The sequence below is a fragment of the Ctenopharyngodon idella genome, chromosome 24, assembly GCF_019924925.1.
Source record: "Ctenopharyngodon idella isolate HZGC_01 chromosome 24, HZGC01, whole genome shotgun sequence".
Classification (NCBI taxonomy): domain Eukaryota; kingdom Metazoa; phylum Chordata; class Actinopteri; order Cypriniformes; family Xenocyprididae; genus Ctenopharyngodon; species Ctenopharyngodon idella.
This window is the reverse complement of record NC_067243.1, coordinates 4,198,393-4,214,070: the sequence shown is the minus strand read 5'-3', so window position 1 is coordinate 4,214,070 and position 15,678 is coordinate 4,198,393. Positions and strand designations below refer to the sequence as shown.

Genomic DNA, 15,678 nt, shown 5'->3' with positions numbered 1-15,678 from the left:
AATAATAAATAAATGTTAAAATAACAAAATGTCTTCACTTTATAATAAAAAAATGAAAATTCCTTCACTTGCTGTTCAGATTCATATAAAAATAATAAATAAATAAATTCATAAATGAATTAATTTACTTGTACCAATTCACATAAAATATAAATAAATAATATATAAATAAATATTTATTAAAATAATGAAATTTCTTCACATGTGCCTTCAATAAATAAATAAATAAATACAAAATATTAATAAATAAATAATAATAAATAATAATAAATAATAATAAATAATAAATAAATAATAATAAATAAATATTTGTTACAATAATGAATTTTTTTCACGTGTCTCCGATAAATAAATAGCTTCACTTGCTGTTCAAATTCCTATTAATATATATATAAATTTATATAATATATGTAAAGTAAAGAAATAAAATGATGATGCTCCAATTCACATAAATAAGTAAAACATTCACACATGTACGTATTATAATTGTCTCCAGTTGTCATGTTCAGAAGCTTTAGATGAGGAATATGAACTCATGAGGTGATTGGTGTGTTCAGTGTTCGGTGAGCTGTGGTTCTGGACTCCAGCGGCGGGCGGTTCGTTGCTCTGCCGTGACCTCTGACCTGCAGCTGCAGTCGTATTCTCACACGGCGTCGCCCTCCGAATGCAGCGAGCGCCCGCCGGCCGACAGCAGGCCCTGCCGACTCTCCGCCTGCCCGTCTCCTGCGGCCTGGAGCGTGGGTCCGTGGAGCGAGGTGCGTGTGATTGTGTGACAAGCGTCTGTTCTCTCTGTAATGATGGGCTGACTGGATTGTTCTGTGCTCTGCTCCTTCAGTGCTCTCAGACGTGCGGCGCTGGAGTCATGCAGAGGACGGTGGAGTGTCCCCCGTCTGAGACCTGCTCGCCGTCCAGCCGGCCGGAGTCTAGCGCCACCTGCAGACAGACGGACTGTGAGTGTGAGCCAGAGCCGACAGGCTTCACGCGCGCGCCGACACGTTGAGCTCATGTGTGTGTTTCCTGATCAGGTGAGCTCCACACCAGCTGCCGGCAGCTGCAGATGAAGGGAGGCGTCAGGACAGACGGAGAACATCACATCAGAGTCCGCTCCAAGATCCTCCGCGTTTACTGTGCCGAGATGCAGAGCGGTTTCCCCAGAGAGTACGTGACGCTGCGCAGCGGACAGACGGAGAACTACTCTGAGGTGTACGGATACAGGTGAACACACCGGAGAACTGATGATGGAAGCACAAAATACACACCAATACTGAGTCAAACACTCCTTTTAATGAAACTTTTAGTGTATAAATATACTGTACACTATCAGTCAAAAGTTTGGAATCATTACGGTTTTTGAAATAATTATAATAAACGAATTAATAAATTAATTTTGATTTATTACTTTTATAATTATAATTAATTCATACATGGGAAACTCACATCATCCCACATTTATTTCCAGGCTCCAGAACCCCTTTGAATGTCCGTATAACGGCAGTCGGCGGCAGGACTGTGCGTGCCGGAACGATTACGCCGCGGCCGGTTACACCGTCTTCCAGCGGGTGCGGCTCGATCTTTCCACGATGCGAATCATCAGTGAGTCCTCAACATTGATTAAAAAATATGCAGCATTATGAATCTGTGCTAATGTTAGTTGATATAAATACACTTGTTTCTGTTAGTTTGCAGCGCATTAACTAATATTAACTAATACATGTGGAAATGAACATTAAGATGAATAAATGCTGTTGTTCATTGTTAACAAATGAAACCTTAATGTAAAGTGATAGTAAACAACATGTTGAATTTCATCTGATTGTGTTTAATTGTGTTTCAGCGACTGATGTGAAGTTCAGTCAGACTCTGTTTGGTCGCTCCGTCCCGTTTGCGTCCGCAGGAGACTGTTACAGCGCCGCTAAATGTCCTCAGGTACCGTCATTACACGACCGAGACCGCTAGATGTTCAGACAAATCAGAAATCAAGAGCTAATGTGTGGATGTACACTAATGTTCGAAAGTATGATTTTTAATTTTTTTTGTCTCTTCTGCTCACCAAAGCTGCATTTATTTAATCAAAGATACATTGATTAATCAAAAATTATGAAATATTTTTTACAATTTAAAGTAGCTGTTTTCTATGTGAATATATAGTAAAATGTAATTTATTCCTGTGATCAAAGCTGGATTTTCAGCATCATTACTCCAGTCTTCAGTGTCACATGATCCTTCAGAAATCATTCTGATATGATGATTTGATGATCAAGAAACATTTATGATTATTATCAATGTTGAAAACAGTTGTGCTGCTTCATATTTTTGTGTAAACTGAGATCATAGCTGGTTTAGCAGGCTGGTTTTAGAGGGCCTCTTGACCATCTTAAACCAGCTGGTTTTAGTTGGAAAGCATTCATTCATTAATTATTTTTAAATTGAACGGTAGTGTATGTCACATTACGGAAGTGAAATGGTCTGTGAATACAGAGTTCCAGGTTTGTTTTGATTGTCTCTCCTTCTCTGATTGGTTAGGGTCAGTTTAGTATAAATCTCAGTGGAACTGGACTGAAGGTCGCAGAATCCACTAAATGGGTTTCTCAAGGCAACTACGTCACGCTCAAAGTTCACCGCTCAGAGGTGAGGACGCCTCCTGCCATTAATATTTTGGGTCAAGCACAGAAGGTTCATAGACACCGTTTGTTATTGTTAGTGTTCTTATTATTATTCTTCCTCCTCCTCCTTCTTCTTCCTCTCTTGAGTCTATGGCAGCCCATAGAAACGCTGGTGGGAAAATGATGAAATTTGGCACACAGATAGAGGACAATCCAAACATTAACCACAGCAAATTTAGAGTCTCTAACTCAATCCCTCTAGCGCCACCAACTGTCTGAAGTTGCACTCATGTTTGTGCTAATAACTTTTGAACTGTAAGGGCTAGAAACAACATTCTTTCAGACGGTTTGTCCGATTTTAACCAAAATTGGCTCAGATCATCATCAGATCATGCTGGCAAAATGATATTAAATGTTTTTTGATAAACCTATCCGTTCTCGAATAACACACAAACGAACTCAATGAGGAGCACGTCAACGCTTTAGCGTACTGAGATGAATATTGGTACATGTCATCACAAGCATGACCTGAGGCTACATGCGGCGTTTCAGCACAGCGCCACCTACTGGTCAGGAGAAATGAAAAATGGCTTTATTGCCTGTAACTTGACAGTTTGCACAAAAATCATAAAACTCTCTTTTGATTCAGATCCAATTTTCCCATATCAGGCATTTCAAATTTTATTGTAATATGCTGTATGAAACGATTTTCAACAAATTCAGCTCAGATCATCTTCAGACCATGCTGCCAAAAGGTTATTAAAAGTTTTTGATTGATTAAACCAATGCATAAACAAATCTGATGGCATGGTGCCAAGCTGAGTCACATCATCAGTTTGATCACGGCGCCACCTATTGGCCAAAAGTGATACGCAATTTAATAATATTACAAGTGACTGCATTTGTGATTTTTTTTTTTAGCCATTTTGAATAAATCATATAAAAATGTCTTTAGTTACTCGTTGTTGCAGTTGCTCTGAAGCTCCCAGCCATGCTTGCATAATCATCGTGCCTTTTTGTGCTTGGCCCCGTAATTGCTGCTTGCTGCTATTTTTATTATTACTGTACACATTGATTTAATAATCTTTATTTTATTGTTTCTTTCCCTCATCTTGCGAAGGACGGCACCAGAATCTACGGCCGCTGTGGCGGTTTCTGTGGGAAGTGTCTTCCTCACCCTCATACGGGCCTTTTTGTCAAAATCCAGTAAGAAAAACGTCCATGACTCTGAACAGAACGCTTCAGAAAGTCTCACTGCGTCTGATTTGTGTCTCTCTTTAACGCCTGGCAGCTACGGTAAGCCATCAGAAACCTTTTCGACATCCCGCTTCTGCACTTTCTCTTAACGAAAGTAACGAGAACCAAATAAGTGAGTCTCTCCAAGAATCAGGAAGCAGAATGGATTTGTTTTTTATTGGAAGAGTTGTTGCATGATTGGTCTGGTCAGTCAAGATCCCGTTGAACCAAAAGAAATTGTGATCATTTGGTTGCAACAACAGTGTATGAGGGTGTATTTTTATTTTTAGTTGTAGCAAACGGTCAAATCCTTCGTTTGGGCAGTGTTTTGGCGTAAAGGGATTTATTTAACGGTTTCAAAATATTTCATAATGCAGAATATCTGCTGTTTGTCCAGATGGACATGAAATACTGCATGTAAAAAACACACCGTTAACGAGTTTTAGATGTTTAAGCGCAAAAGACCCTGACGACAGCAAACAGCTTGATATGAAAACATAAATAATTGAATGTTTTGTGTATTTGAATGTTTATGATTGGTCATGACAATCTAGAAAAGGACAGAAAACACTGCAGACTAGCGCTACTGAAATCTCTTTATCTTGACGATTGTCTTTAATGTAAAATGTCTGAAAATGTAAACAATTGTCCTTGCAAACTAGTCTGGTTAATATATGATAGTTTTTAATAATATTTAATATTATACTGACATCATTTACGGTGCTAAACGCAGTTTGATCAAGCATGTGCTTTTGCTTTTTATACGGTTACTAATCTGATTAAAAACAGAACAATATGAAGCAATAATTAAAATTTGTACAGAAATAAAACCAGCCTTAGGTGGTTCGCTGGGCTAGTCGACTGACTAGTTGACAAGTTAAGAGACCAGCTAAACTGTAAAACAGATATCATGTCACAAAATTCAATTATTTGACACATAAAATGGATTTAAACGGACTAGATTAAGTACTTTGTTCAGATGAGCATCACTCCAGTTTTATTAGAAGGGAAGATTAAAGTAGATCAAATTAAAATGGCATAACCCTACCTCTCATAATCATGTGTTTGTACATTATTTATGTTTGACAATATTTATTCTGTAATTAAATGTACATATGTCATATTCTTATGACAGGAAATCGAATTATAAATATTGATCATTTTCTTTTGTCATTAACAAGAGGTTTACAGTGTAATGGTGCTGATTTTACTACTGAAACGACTTTTAACCACCGGCAGGATGGTTAGTTTTAGACATATTTTAACCTGGACGCTTCACTAATGGTCCTTTACTGTATGTAAATATATTATATGCTTAGTAGCAGTAGAGTAAATAATTTGAACTAATCAGATGTTTCTTGAAGAGACTTTCCGCTTTCAACCAAAGTCTGCTTGATTACGCTTAATGTATGATTATATATAACTTGAAGGATATTGAGTTTGAAGCTTATTGAGCCTGTTTTAGGTTAACCTACAGTAAAACGGATCATCTACGAGCAGCTAATGAACCTTTGACTATCATTGTGTTGATAGACAACTGAACTATATAAGGTCTGTATCAGAAATTAAAGGACTATATATGATGCACTATGTGCCAAGAGTCGTGTGGACATTTACACCTGTATATTAACAGTTCAGCTTTGTGAAATGTGTATTTTTAATATTCATACTTGAAGTGTGAACATCAGACGTTTTGCATCTCGGTGGAATGAAAAACGAGGCTTGTTTTCCACTTGTTGCCCAAAGAGTTTAATACAGTATCCAGTGTTTTTATAATGAAATCATCATCTTTGGTGCTACAGTAAAAATGTAATTGAGATTGTATTGATGTAATGGATTTACAGCACTGTACTAATGCTGATCGTCATAATAAAAGGAAATGTGTTCATTCTGGTTGGTTTGGATGTTTTTATTGGAAAATTGTTGCATAAGATTGTACCTAAAAGTATGAAAAATGTAATTTGGCAATATAATCTGCCTTTTCTCAGTGTTTATGTTCACCTTTTCAGTGTCTACAGATGTTAACCAGCAAAGGTAAAAATCACTTTTTGCATCCAAAATCATTGGAGTAGGTACTACATTTGATGAGAAACCAACATAACAGAGGTCTTCTGTGAGTATATGGACACTTTATACTTTTATTACGTCTATAATTCAACAAAATGAAACAAGAATTTTAAGTCTATTTTGATATTAAGTTCTCATGCAGTAACGCCAGCGGCCAGCAGAGGTCGGTGTTGCTGTAATAAACCGCGCGCTCTTCAAGTCACATGATAATGTGTTCATTTTCATTTTTTGAATTCATTTTTCTCCAGAGAGAGGGAGTGAATGAATGTCAGCAGCACAAAACATGAGAACATGTCCAGACTCTGGTGCTGAGCCTCGCGGTACATATGGAAATAATTTACGGCTGTTTGCCGCGATCCGTAACCGTAAAGGTGAAGCGTCATCAATCACGCGCGGGAAAACTCACGTCTGGAGTCGAGCTCGCTCCGACAGGCACAAGTTCTTCATGTCAGCAGCTGCTGTTAGTCACAAGTTTATTTTCTTTACATACACAATATTTTAATACCCAAGAAGCCTCGAGATATTTCAATAAAATTAATGTATGTTCTGTACAAATAGTTAATGAGTAGTGCTCAGGTAGATTGACTGACGCTTTCAAATAAAACCGTTTGTTTTGGCGGCCAGTCGGAATCAACCAATCACGTGAGTATGGGGGCGGGACTATCTATTAAATGTTTTTTTTTAAATGATTTTTTTTTAATGTTAAAAAGTTTTTTTTTTTTAATTTCAACCTTTTCAAAACTGCAAAAAAAAAAAAAAATTATGTTCTTCCTCAGTATTTTGGTCTTATTTCCCAGTAGACATGATGAGACGCTGAGACCACACAGGCATGATGGGATTAATGTGCTGGTGTTTCTTTTCAGATAATCGTCCTCTAGCCAAAGCAACAGCTTTTTTCTTCCCTCATCTTCACCCTGATGTACCACAACTCTCAGCGCTCAACAAACGGCCTTCAAACTCACACAAAAGATCCAAACTATCATAATGATCTTCAAAAGCTTTCACAGCCATCGCTGGAGTGTTTGATACAGATGGTCAAAGCACGGTTTCTACACTGGACGTGTGCGGTGAATCGAGACACAACAAAGTTAAATCACTAAAGCACCAGAGGAACTCAAAGACCACAGATGGGGAAAATAAGTCAATTTTGAGCTTTTAAGAGCCATTAATGCTGGAATTGTTGTTATTGTGAGTGAAATTATGTCCATGTTTATGTATTTCTCCCTGTCATCACATGCAGGAGCAGCAGGGGCTGATGGGACTTTCACCTGGAATTTTGGGTCAGCAGGCCAAATTAGTACCTTCAGATTTTGCACCTGGACAGCAAAGGATGATGGGAATGCAGAGTGGAGAGCGACGAGTTCATGCATGAGAGCAGCAGCAAACGTGACACACTCCTAAACTGGTACAAAGAAAGGGTTTGTGTGTCATTATAATGTGCTTCATATAAAATAAACAGAAGTTTCTTGCTCTCGTCTATTTTTGCTTAGTTTGAAGATCAGACTTCTGTCTCCTCCGTAACTTTGTTTTATTAACCTCTGTTGTTTTCACGGGCCAGATTCTCCCTCTCCAAACAGCTGTGGACCGACTCAAATTGAATTATGGGAATATTTGTTCAGCTCACTGTCGATAAGGCCGACGCATTGATTCGGTCCGTCCCTCCTTCCTCTGATTTTAATTTCCTGAGCACATGATACGGTATCAAAGCCTCTTACATGCATTCTTCCTCATGGAGTCGTGTCGGACGCTCAGAGGTGTCCGAGGATCAGAACATCTGTGGAAGTCAGACACAGATAATACAAACAACTCAGAATTGTTTTATCGCGGTTAACTTCGTGTTGAACACCTGATCTTCTCAAACTGTAGCTGTATGTAAATGTATGTAAATGAGGAGGCGGAGCATCACACGCTGCCCTGTGTAGAATGTATGTTTACTAGTGCTTTCAAATTGATTAATCACATCTAACATAAAGTTTTGACTTCAGTGAACTCAACACAGCTTTACAGCATCGCTGATTGATTGACAGTTGAGGTTAGAACACAACAGACCAATCAGAACACGGCTTTCTTTGTACTGAAGTAATTTAACAAGATGTTTTCATATTTGTGTTGACACTTTTCATTGCAAAGCATGTTTCCAAACTTTTGTAGCACTTCGGTTTAACGCTTGCCGCTTAAACTCCGACTAGTTTTCAGACAAAACAAAAGCTCACTGGCATAATGTATCCTGATGTTTTAAACTCGCCGTTCTCAGATCTGACAGACGAATGGGCACATGTGCATTAATGTACATAAGACATAAACCTGAGCAGGAATATTTACTCGGCCTGGATAATTTATCTGAACTGTGCTAAACACGGAGCTGGAGAACATATCTAACACACGTCCAGACCTGTGCCAGCTTTAAACACTCTGAACGGATCCTCCATCTTAAAAGCATCATATATCGTCCAGAGCGGCGAGCGTTCGACTCTCATCTGCACATTCCTCCTGCTCACACAGAACATATTTAACCTCAGGAGTTTTGATAAGGATGTACAAATCCTTCGCTTTTCAAGACAAATAGGTGGTTTTGGTGCAGAGGAGCTTCACCCACACATCCCTCAACCTACGGCTGGATTCAGAGCAGAGACGACACGGATTTGTTTAGTTTCAGCACGATGGGGCTCTATTATACTGCTGTCACACAGCGTTAGACGGGAACATCGGGCACTTTCATGTGTGGATTAACTGCTGCCCGGAGCTCGCCTCCGCTAATCCATTTCTCTCTCTAATATCCACTAGCAGGAGGAAGAATGCTGACGCTCGAGGAATCCAGACCAAGACCTCGACTGGACCTTCAGAAATCTGATCTTCAGGTTATTAAGGAAATGTGAGTGGTTGCTATAGTGTATTTTGGGTGGTGGCTAGGGGGTTGCTATGCAGTTACTATGGTGTTCTGTGTGGTCACTTGGGTATTTTGGGTGGTTGCTATGGTGTTCTGTGTGGTCACTTGGGTATTTTGGGTGGTTGCTAGGGGGTTGCTATGCAGTTACTATGGTGTTCTGTGTGGTCACTTGGGTATTTTGGGTGGTTGCTATAGGGAGTTATGCAGTTGCATTGCTATGATGTTCTAGGTGGTTACTAGGGTATTTTGGGTGGTTGCTAGGGAGTTGCTATGCAGTTAATATGGTGTTCTAAGTGGTCACTTGGGTATTTTGGGTGGTTGCTATAGGGAGTTATGCAGTTGCATTGCTATGATGTTCTAGGTGGTTACTAGGGTATTTTGGGTGGTTGTTAGGGAGTTGCTATGCAGTTAATATGGTGTTCTAGGTGTTCACTAGGGTATTTTGGGTGGTTGCTATGGAGTTGCTATGCAGTTACTATGGTGTTCTATGTATTCACTAGGGTATTATGGGTGGTTGCTATAGGGAGTTATGCAGTTGCATTGCTATGATGTTCTAGGTGGTTACTAGGGTATTTTGGGTGGTTGCTAGGGAGTTGCTGTGCAGTTACTATAGTGTTCTAGGTGTTCACTAGGGTATTTTGGGTGGTTGCTATGGAGTTACTATGCAGTTACTATGGTGTTCTAAGTGGTCACTTGGGTATTTTGAGTGGTTGCTATAGGGAGTTATGCAGTTGCATTGCTATGATGTTCTAGATGGTTACTAGGGTATTTTGGGTGGTTGCTAGGGAGTTGCTATGCAGTTACTAGGGGGTTGCTATGCAGTTACTATGGTGTTCTGTGTGGTCACTTGGGTATTTTGGGTGGTTGCTATAGGGAGTATGCAGATGCATTGCTATGATGTTCTAGGTGGTCACTAGGGTATTTTGGGTGGTTGCTAGGGAGTTGCTATGCAGTTAATATGGTGTTCTAAGTGGTCACTTGGGTATTTTGGGTGGTTGCTATAGGGAGTTATGCAGTTGCATTGCTATGATGTTCTAGGTGGTTACTAGGGTATTTTGGGTGGTTGTTAGGGAGTTGCTATGCAGTTAATATGGTGTTCTAGGTGTTCACTAGGGTATTTTGGGTGGTTGCTATGGAGTTGCTATGCAGTTACTATGGTGTTCTATGTATTCACTAGGGTATTATGGGTGGTTGCTATAGGGAGTTATGCAGTTGCATTGCTATGATGTTCTAGGTGGTTACTAGGGTATTTTGGGTGGTTGCTAGGGAGTTGCTGTGCAGTTACTATAGTGTTCTAGGTGTTCACTAGGGTATTTTGGGTGGTTGCTATGGAGTTACTATGCAGTTACTATGGTGTTCTAAGTGGTCACTTGGGTATTTTGAGTGGTTGCTATAGGGAGTTATGCAGTTGCATTGCTATGATGTTCTAGATGGTTACTAGGGTATTTTGGGTGGTTGCTAGGGAGTTGCTATGCAGTTACTATGGTGTTCTATTTGTTCACTAGGGTATTTTGGGTGGTTGCTAGGGAGTTGCTATGCAGTTACTATGGTGTTCTAGGTGTTCACTAGAGTATTTTTGGGTGGTTGCTAGGGAGTTGCTATGCAGTTACTATGGTGTTAGGTGTTCACTGGGGTATTTTTAGTGGTTGCTATAGGGAATTATGCAGTTGCATTGCTATGATGTTCTAGGTGTTTACTATGGTTTTTGGGTGGTTGCTAGGGAGTTGCAATGCAGTTGATTTGCTATGGTGATCTAGGTGTTTATAGGGTTTTTGAATGGCTGTCTGGCATGAAAAGAGTCCCCTTAGTCTAGTTTTATAGGTGTGAACACATCAGTAACCCTCAAAATGAACACTAGTAATAGTAATGCAATGTAATCGTATTTATTTTTTGTGGAAACTGTGATTTTTCTAACATATAAAGTCAAAGAAATACTTGAATCAGATCAAAGTGAGCATAAAACGGGCCAAATCAAATAACAGAGCTCATGTGAGGAAGAGAACAGCTGAGGCTGATGTGAATCTTTGTCTTAAAGTCCATATAAACAGTCCATGAGGCCTGTGAACAATAGTGTTAGTTTTGATGTTGTGATTGGAGAGCAGCTGTTTCGTTGTTTTCGCCTGAAGCACTTCCGACTGAACACATCATTTTAGCAGTAAGATACAGATGAGCAGTGAAATCTGCATCCAGAAACAGTGAGCAAATTAGATGTTGACAAATTATGCTTGGAAAAAAAATGCCGTGTGAATGTAGTGGACAGATTGTTTCTCCGATCAGACACTGGGCTCAGGGCTCGTTTACTGACCGCATGGCTCTTTTCACGGTCAAAGAGACGCAGCGGGGTCAGAGAGTGTGTGAAAGACTTTCAACGCCAGGCCACATTAGTGCCACCTGCTGCCCTCTTCATGCCAGCCGTGCCACAGATTAAAGGGCATTAGGACCGCTTGCATGCTAGCTTTCTTCACTATTAACACGACAGCAACAAACCTTTTTACAAATACTTATGGACATGTGCTTGAATGTTTGATTATATTAATATCAACATTTGAGAGGACTTTATTTTAGGTCCCATGTCATTTTTATTTTCAAACTTTCTTTCTTTTAAATTTTTTCTAACTATCTTTTGAATGGAGGTGTTCTTTTGAGCTTTTCACATTTTCAAACACTGTTTTGAACATTCACATTTTTAAACGTTATGAAATGTAGAACTTTTAAACTTTCAAGTGTTGTTTGGACTTTTTGACCTTTTGAACTTTCAAACCATTTTAAATGTATTATTTTAACTTTCAAATTTTCAAACATTGTTTTGAACTTTCAAACATTTCAAAATGTAGAATTTTTTTGAACTTTCATATTTTCAAACATTATGAAATTTAGGCCTTTTGAACTTTTAAACTTTGAAACGTTTTGAAATTTAGAACTTTAGAATTTTTAAATTTTCAAACATTGTTTTGAATGTTTAAATTTTCGAACGTTATGAAATCTAGAACTTTTGAACTTTCAAATAACTTATTTAACAAACTTTTAACTTTCAATATAATTTTTTTTTCTTACAGATTAATATACTTTTCAGGGTTATGGGGTTATAGATTAATATATTTTTCTCTATTAATATGAGCTGATGAAATCTGCCTGCAATATGATGATAAAAGAATTAGTAAATGCTGTTAGAACTGTTTTACTTGTAGTATAGCATGCCCAAATGCCCAAATTTCATGTCAACCAAGCACATACATGTGAATGAGAGCACAGACCTTACAGTAAAAACATTAATAAAGCATGTCATTTGTAACCCTGCAGGTCGGGCACGCTGCCCTGATGGCGTGCTGCTCCAGTGATCCCGCAGATGGAGAGTTTAATCCCTGGCCTCCGTTCTGTCGCTGGTGTGACCCGCTGTTGTCAGGGGTTCCCTGATCTACCGGCCGGTGATGTCATCATTCCGGTGCGTGAGACGGAAGCTCCGCTGAGCGTCTGTAAACGTCTGATGTGAAACTGATGTGTCAGGAGTTTGTAGAGCCCTAAATACTGCTGACACATCAGTTTCACATCAGACCCTGCTGAATCAGAGCCAGAGCAGATTGTGCCACATAAAACCTGCATTTTTTTTTTTTTTTGCTGATTTGCAAAAATATATTTTATAATATTACCCAATTAGATGATGCTGAGTTGAGTATTATCAATAAAACTATCTGTCCGTTTTTTCACAAAATAAGAACGAAGACAAGACAGTTCATAGTGACCACGAGCATCACAAAAGTATCATAACTGTAGTCCATATGACTTGTGTTTTATATTCCAGGTCTTCTGAAGTCATGTGACACTTTAAACAGACGGTAATTTCATGTGTTAATCATCTTCACTGGTAATCTGCTGAAGCTCTCAAATCTCACGTTTAGGTTCATTAATGTCTTGTTTGCTTTTATCTTAATAACCATAATGGTACATATTTTTCTAAGGTAAACAGAATCCATCAGGATTTGGTTGCATCTTTAAAATTGTTTTATTATACTGTATTATTGCTTAATATTTTTCTCTGCTCATGTGGCCTTTGTGGCATCAGTAGAAAATCCATTTAGAAGTGGAGAAAATCACTGTGTGTGTGTGTGTGTCTTTGTCTCTCGCTGTGAACCTCAGGAAATAACACTCGTCTGTTTCAGTTGTTTTTCCCACCCTGGTTTCCTGAGCTTGAATAATGTCGTGTGTCCATGCGAGACATATATGTATATAAACAGATCATACTGATTTCATGGCAGAAATTGAGTTTCAGATCTCATCCCTCATCAAACACGTTGGGATTTGTTTGTGACCGCATGCTGAAGCCCATCTGCTGTCTGATGGTCAGTCTCAGAGATCCGTCTGATCCGTTCGTCCTGAAGCGTCACAGTAACACTGACCCAAAAATCATCAGAACAGCTCAGATCCTGCTGAAGTTCAGGACTGACGTGTGTCGCTCTCCGCCGCTCTGTGACTCTTGGCTTCAGACTCGTGCTCTCGTAATATTTTCCAGATGAGCTCTGAAACAAACTTCACGCTCATGTTTTCACGAGCGCCGCTGCCAAACACTCAGAATAACAACAAACACCGTTATTAGATGAACAGCCACAGATTCTCCTGTTTGTATTCCTTATTTTCCCATCTTTCCCATTTTTCTGCAGTACTCTCTGAGTAAGTTTCTCAGGGAAAGGAAAATACTGGAGCAGTGCATTAAACAGGAATCGTAATTTAACACACACACATTTATTTATTTATTTTTTTCAGCACATGTTCTCGTTTTTGAAATATTTCCAGAAGTCATGAGTGAGTGATCACATGAGTGTTATCTGGTGTTTTATGATGGTTTTGTGTCGTAGGGAGTGTTTGGGAGTTTAAAGAGGCGAGATGAATTGACATTGGGTTCATTTATTTGTCTTTACACTGAGCAAATATTATTTCTTTGGGCTCTGATGCTGCAAACATCAATTCTCCATGACGACTTCTAAAAATATCTTCCTTTTGTGTATAACATCACATCAGTGTTAAGAGTAAGCTTCTAGGATTTGACAAGGGAGCCTTTTTAGGACAGAATGAGTCTTTGCGTTGAAATGGAAAGTTTTCTGTTGCTTTATTGTGCATTAGATGAAAGATCTCAGATTAAGGAACAAATGATGTTCTTCCCATGAAATACAGAAATATGGAAATGTGCTTGGCAGGAGCGCAGGAGTCAAATCCAGAGTTTAATCTCATTAAAGATAAAACCTGTGACGGATATATAACAACACCAGCTGAACTCTTTGTAAATGTTGGAGGAAAGTCATTTAAAATGAATGTTATTCTTGGTTTAAGATGTTTGCGATTGTAATTACCAGTCAATCTTCGTGCATCAGCGCCACTAGAGGCACAAAAACACAATCAGCTTTAAAGTAGTCATGAAAGTGAAGTTGAGCTGGTCTTTTCTTCTCTATTGTGCCGTATATCTGAGTAAAACGCTTCTCAAACAAGAACAAATGTAGGGCGGGGCTTGATTTTGTCTGTGGGGAATTGATTGGATGTTGTGGTTTGCTATTGGTGGATCTCATGTGATTGACAGGATGCCCCGCCCTCGTCATCAGAGAAGAGAAGAGATGCTGCAAGAGGGAGGAGAAGATATTCTGATTCAAGATTACGAGACATGAATTTGAAAAGACAATGATGTGCATCTATAAATAATTTATAATAAATGCTACAATTTTGCATTAAAAGCAAGTGTGAATTTTGATTTCAAGGTGAATTTAGATTCACACTCTGCTCCTCTATCAGCACACATGATTCACTCTCACCCCGTCAACACTAACTGGGTTAGAGGAGAAACGGTTCATTCCACGGATAGTTTTGCTCTTTGTAGTCGCTCGGAGCGTCTCATTGAGAGACTTTAATGAGCACAAATTACAGACGGGGAGGAAACAGAACAAGGTTCGGCCAGTTTGAAACTGCTGGAGCGTTTAAAATACACTTAAAAATAAAGCTTTCAAAAGAGGGTTTTTGGAGCAGAAGAAACATTTCTTGTCCCCCAAAGAACCTTTCAGTGATCAGTCCTTAAGAACCTTTTTTTTTTTTCTCAGTGTGAAGAAGATTTTAATCATCTAAGAGCCTTTCTTCACTTTTGTGCAACAAAAAGGTTCAGTGGATGTTAAAGGTTCTTCATGGAACCATCAATGCCAATAAATAATCTTTATTTTTAATACTGTATATACAGAAGATTTTTTTATGTCATTGGTGTGTTTTTCATATAAAAATGTGAGTTATTTTGAATTTACATAAAAGTAATTTTCAGACCATCAATTTCCCCAACTAGTCATCATCTGGATGATTTTATATAGCGAACAATGTTACTGACTTACAAGTTCCCAGCATGCATTGCAGCATGAATAAATGATGCAGCTGTTGTTATTGTTTTAGTGCTTTAAATTCTGTTTTTGTCATCACTGTTAGTTTTTTGTTGTGTGATGATGTTCACACACTTAGTACATTTATGAATTGAATTCTTGTTGAAAAGAAATCTATGCCTAGACAAAGATTTATTGAGTTTTGTATTTAGTGAACAAACAAATTCTGTTTGAGTTGATGTGAGACTCAAATTATTTTATTTTTAATTTAATTAAATTTTTTATTGCATTGTATATATATATATATATATATATATTTTCATTTTAAATAATATTTTACTTTGATTTAAATAATTTTGAAGAGTAGTTGTGAGACTCAAATTTTCATGTTTTTATTTGATTTTATTTTTTATTGCATTTTTTAAAAAAATTACTTTGATTTAAGTATTTTTATTTTATTTTATTATTTTTGGACTGCATTGAATTGCATTGCATGTTTTACTTTATTTTATATAATTGTTTTACTTTGATTTAAGTAATTTTG

The 15,678-nt window shown here is 38.2% G+C and overlaps 1 protein-coding gene and 1 long non-coding RNA gene across 2 annotated transcripts in view; both read left to right on the top strand.

Annotated features, from left to right (window-relative positions):
- Positions 1-5,736, top strand: part of LOC127507355 (A disintegrin and metalloproteinase with thrombospondin motifs 20-like) — an 84,251-nt gene extending 78,515 nt beyond the window's left edge. The window contains 7 exon segments of the mRNA XM_051884395.1: positions 558-755; positions 836-950; positions 1,026-1,215; positions 1,460-1,593; positions 1,835-1,926; positions 2,524-2,628; positions 3,724-5,736. Of these exon segments, the coding sequence (XP_051740355.1) occupies positions 558-755; positions 836-950; positions 1,026-1,215; positions 1,460-1,593; positions 1,835-1,926; positions 2,524-2,628; positions 3,724-3,813 (924 nt within the window). The 3' untranslated portion in view covers positions 3,814-5,736.
- Positions 5,737-7,330: 1,594 nt separating this feature from the next.
- On the top strand, positions 7,331-15,194 carry LOC127507757 (uncharacterized). Its single transcript, XR_007928419.1, has 2 exons — positions 7,331-8,778; positions 12,094-15,194. It is a non-coding gene; the product is annotated as an uncharacterized LOC127507757 (long non-coding RNA).
- The last annotated feature ends 484 nt before the right edge of the window (positions 15,195-15,678 follow it).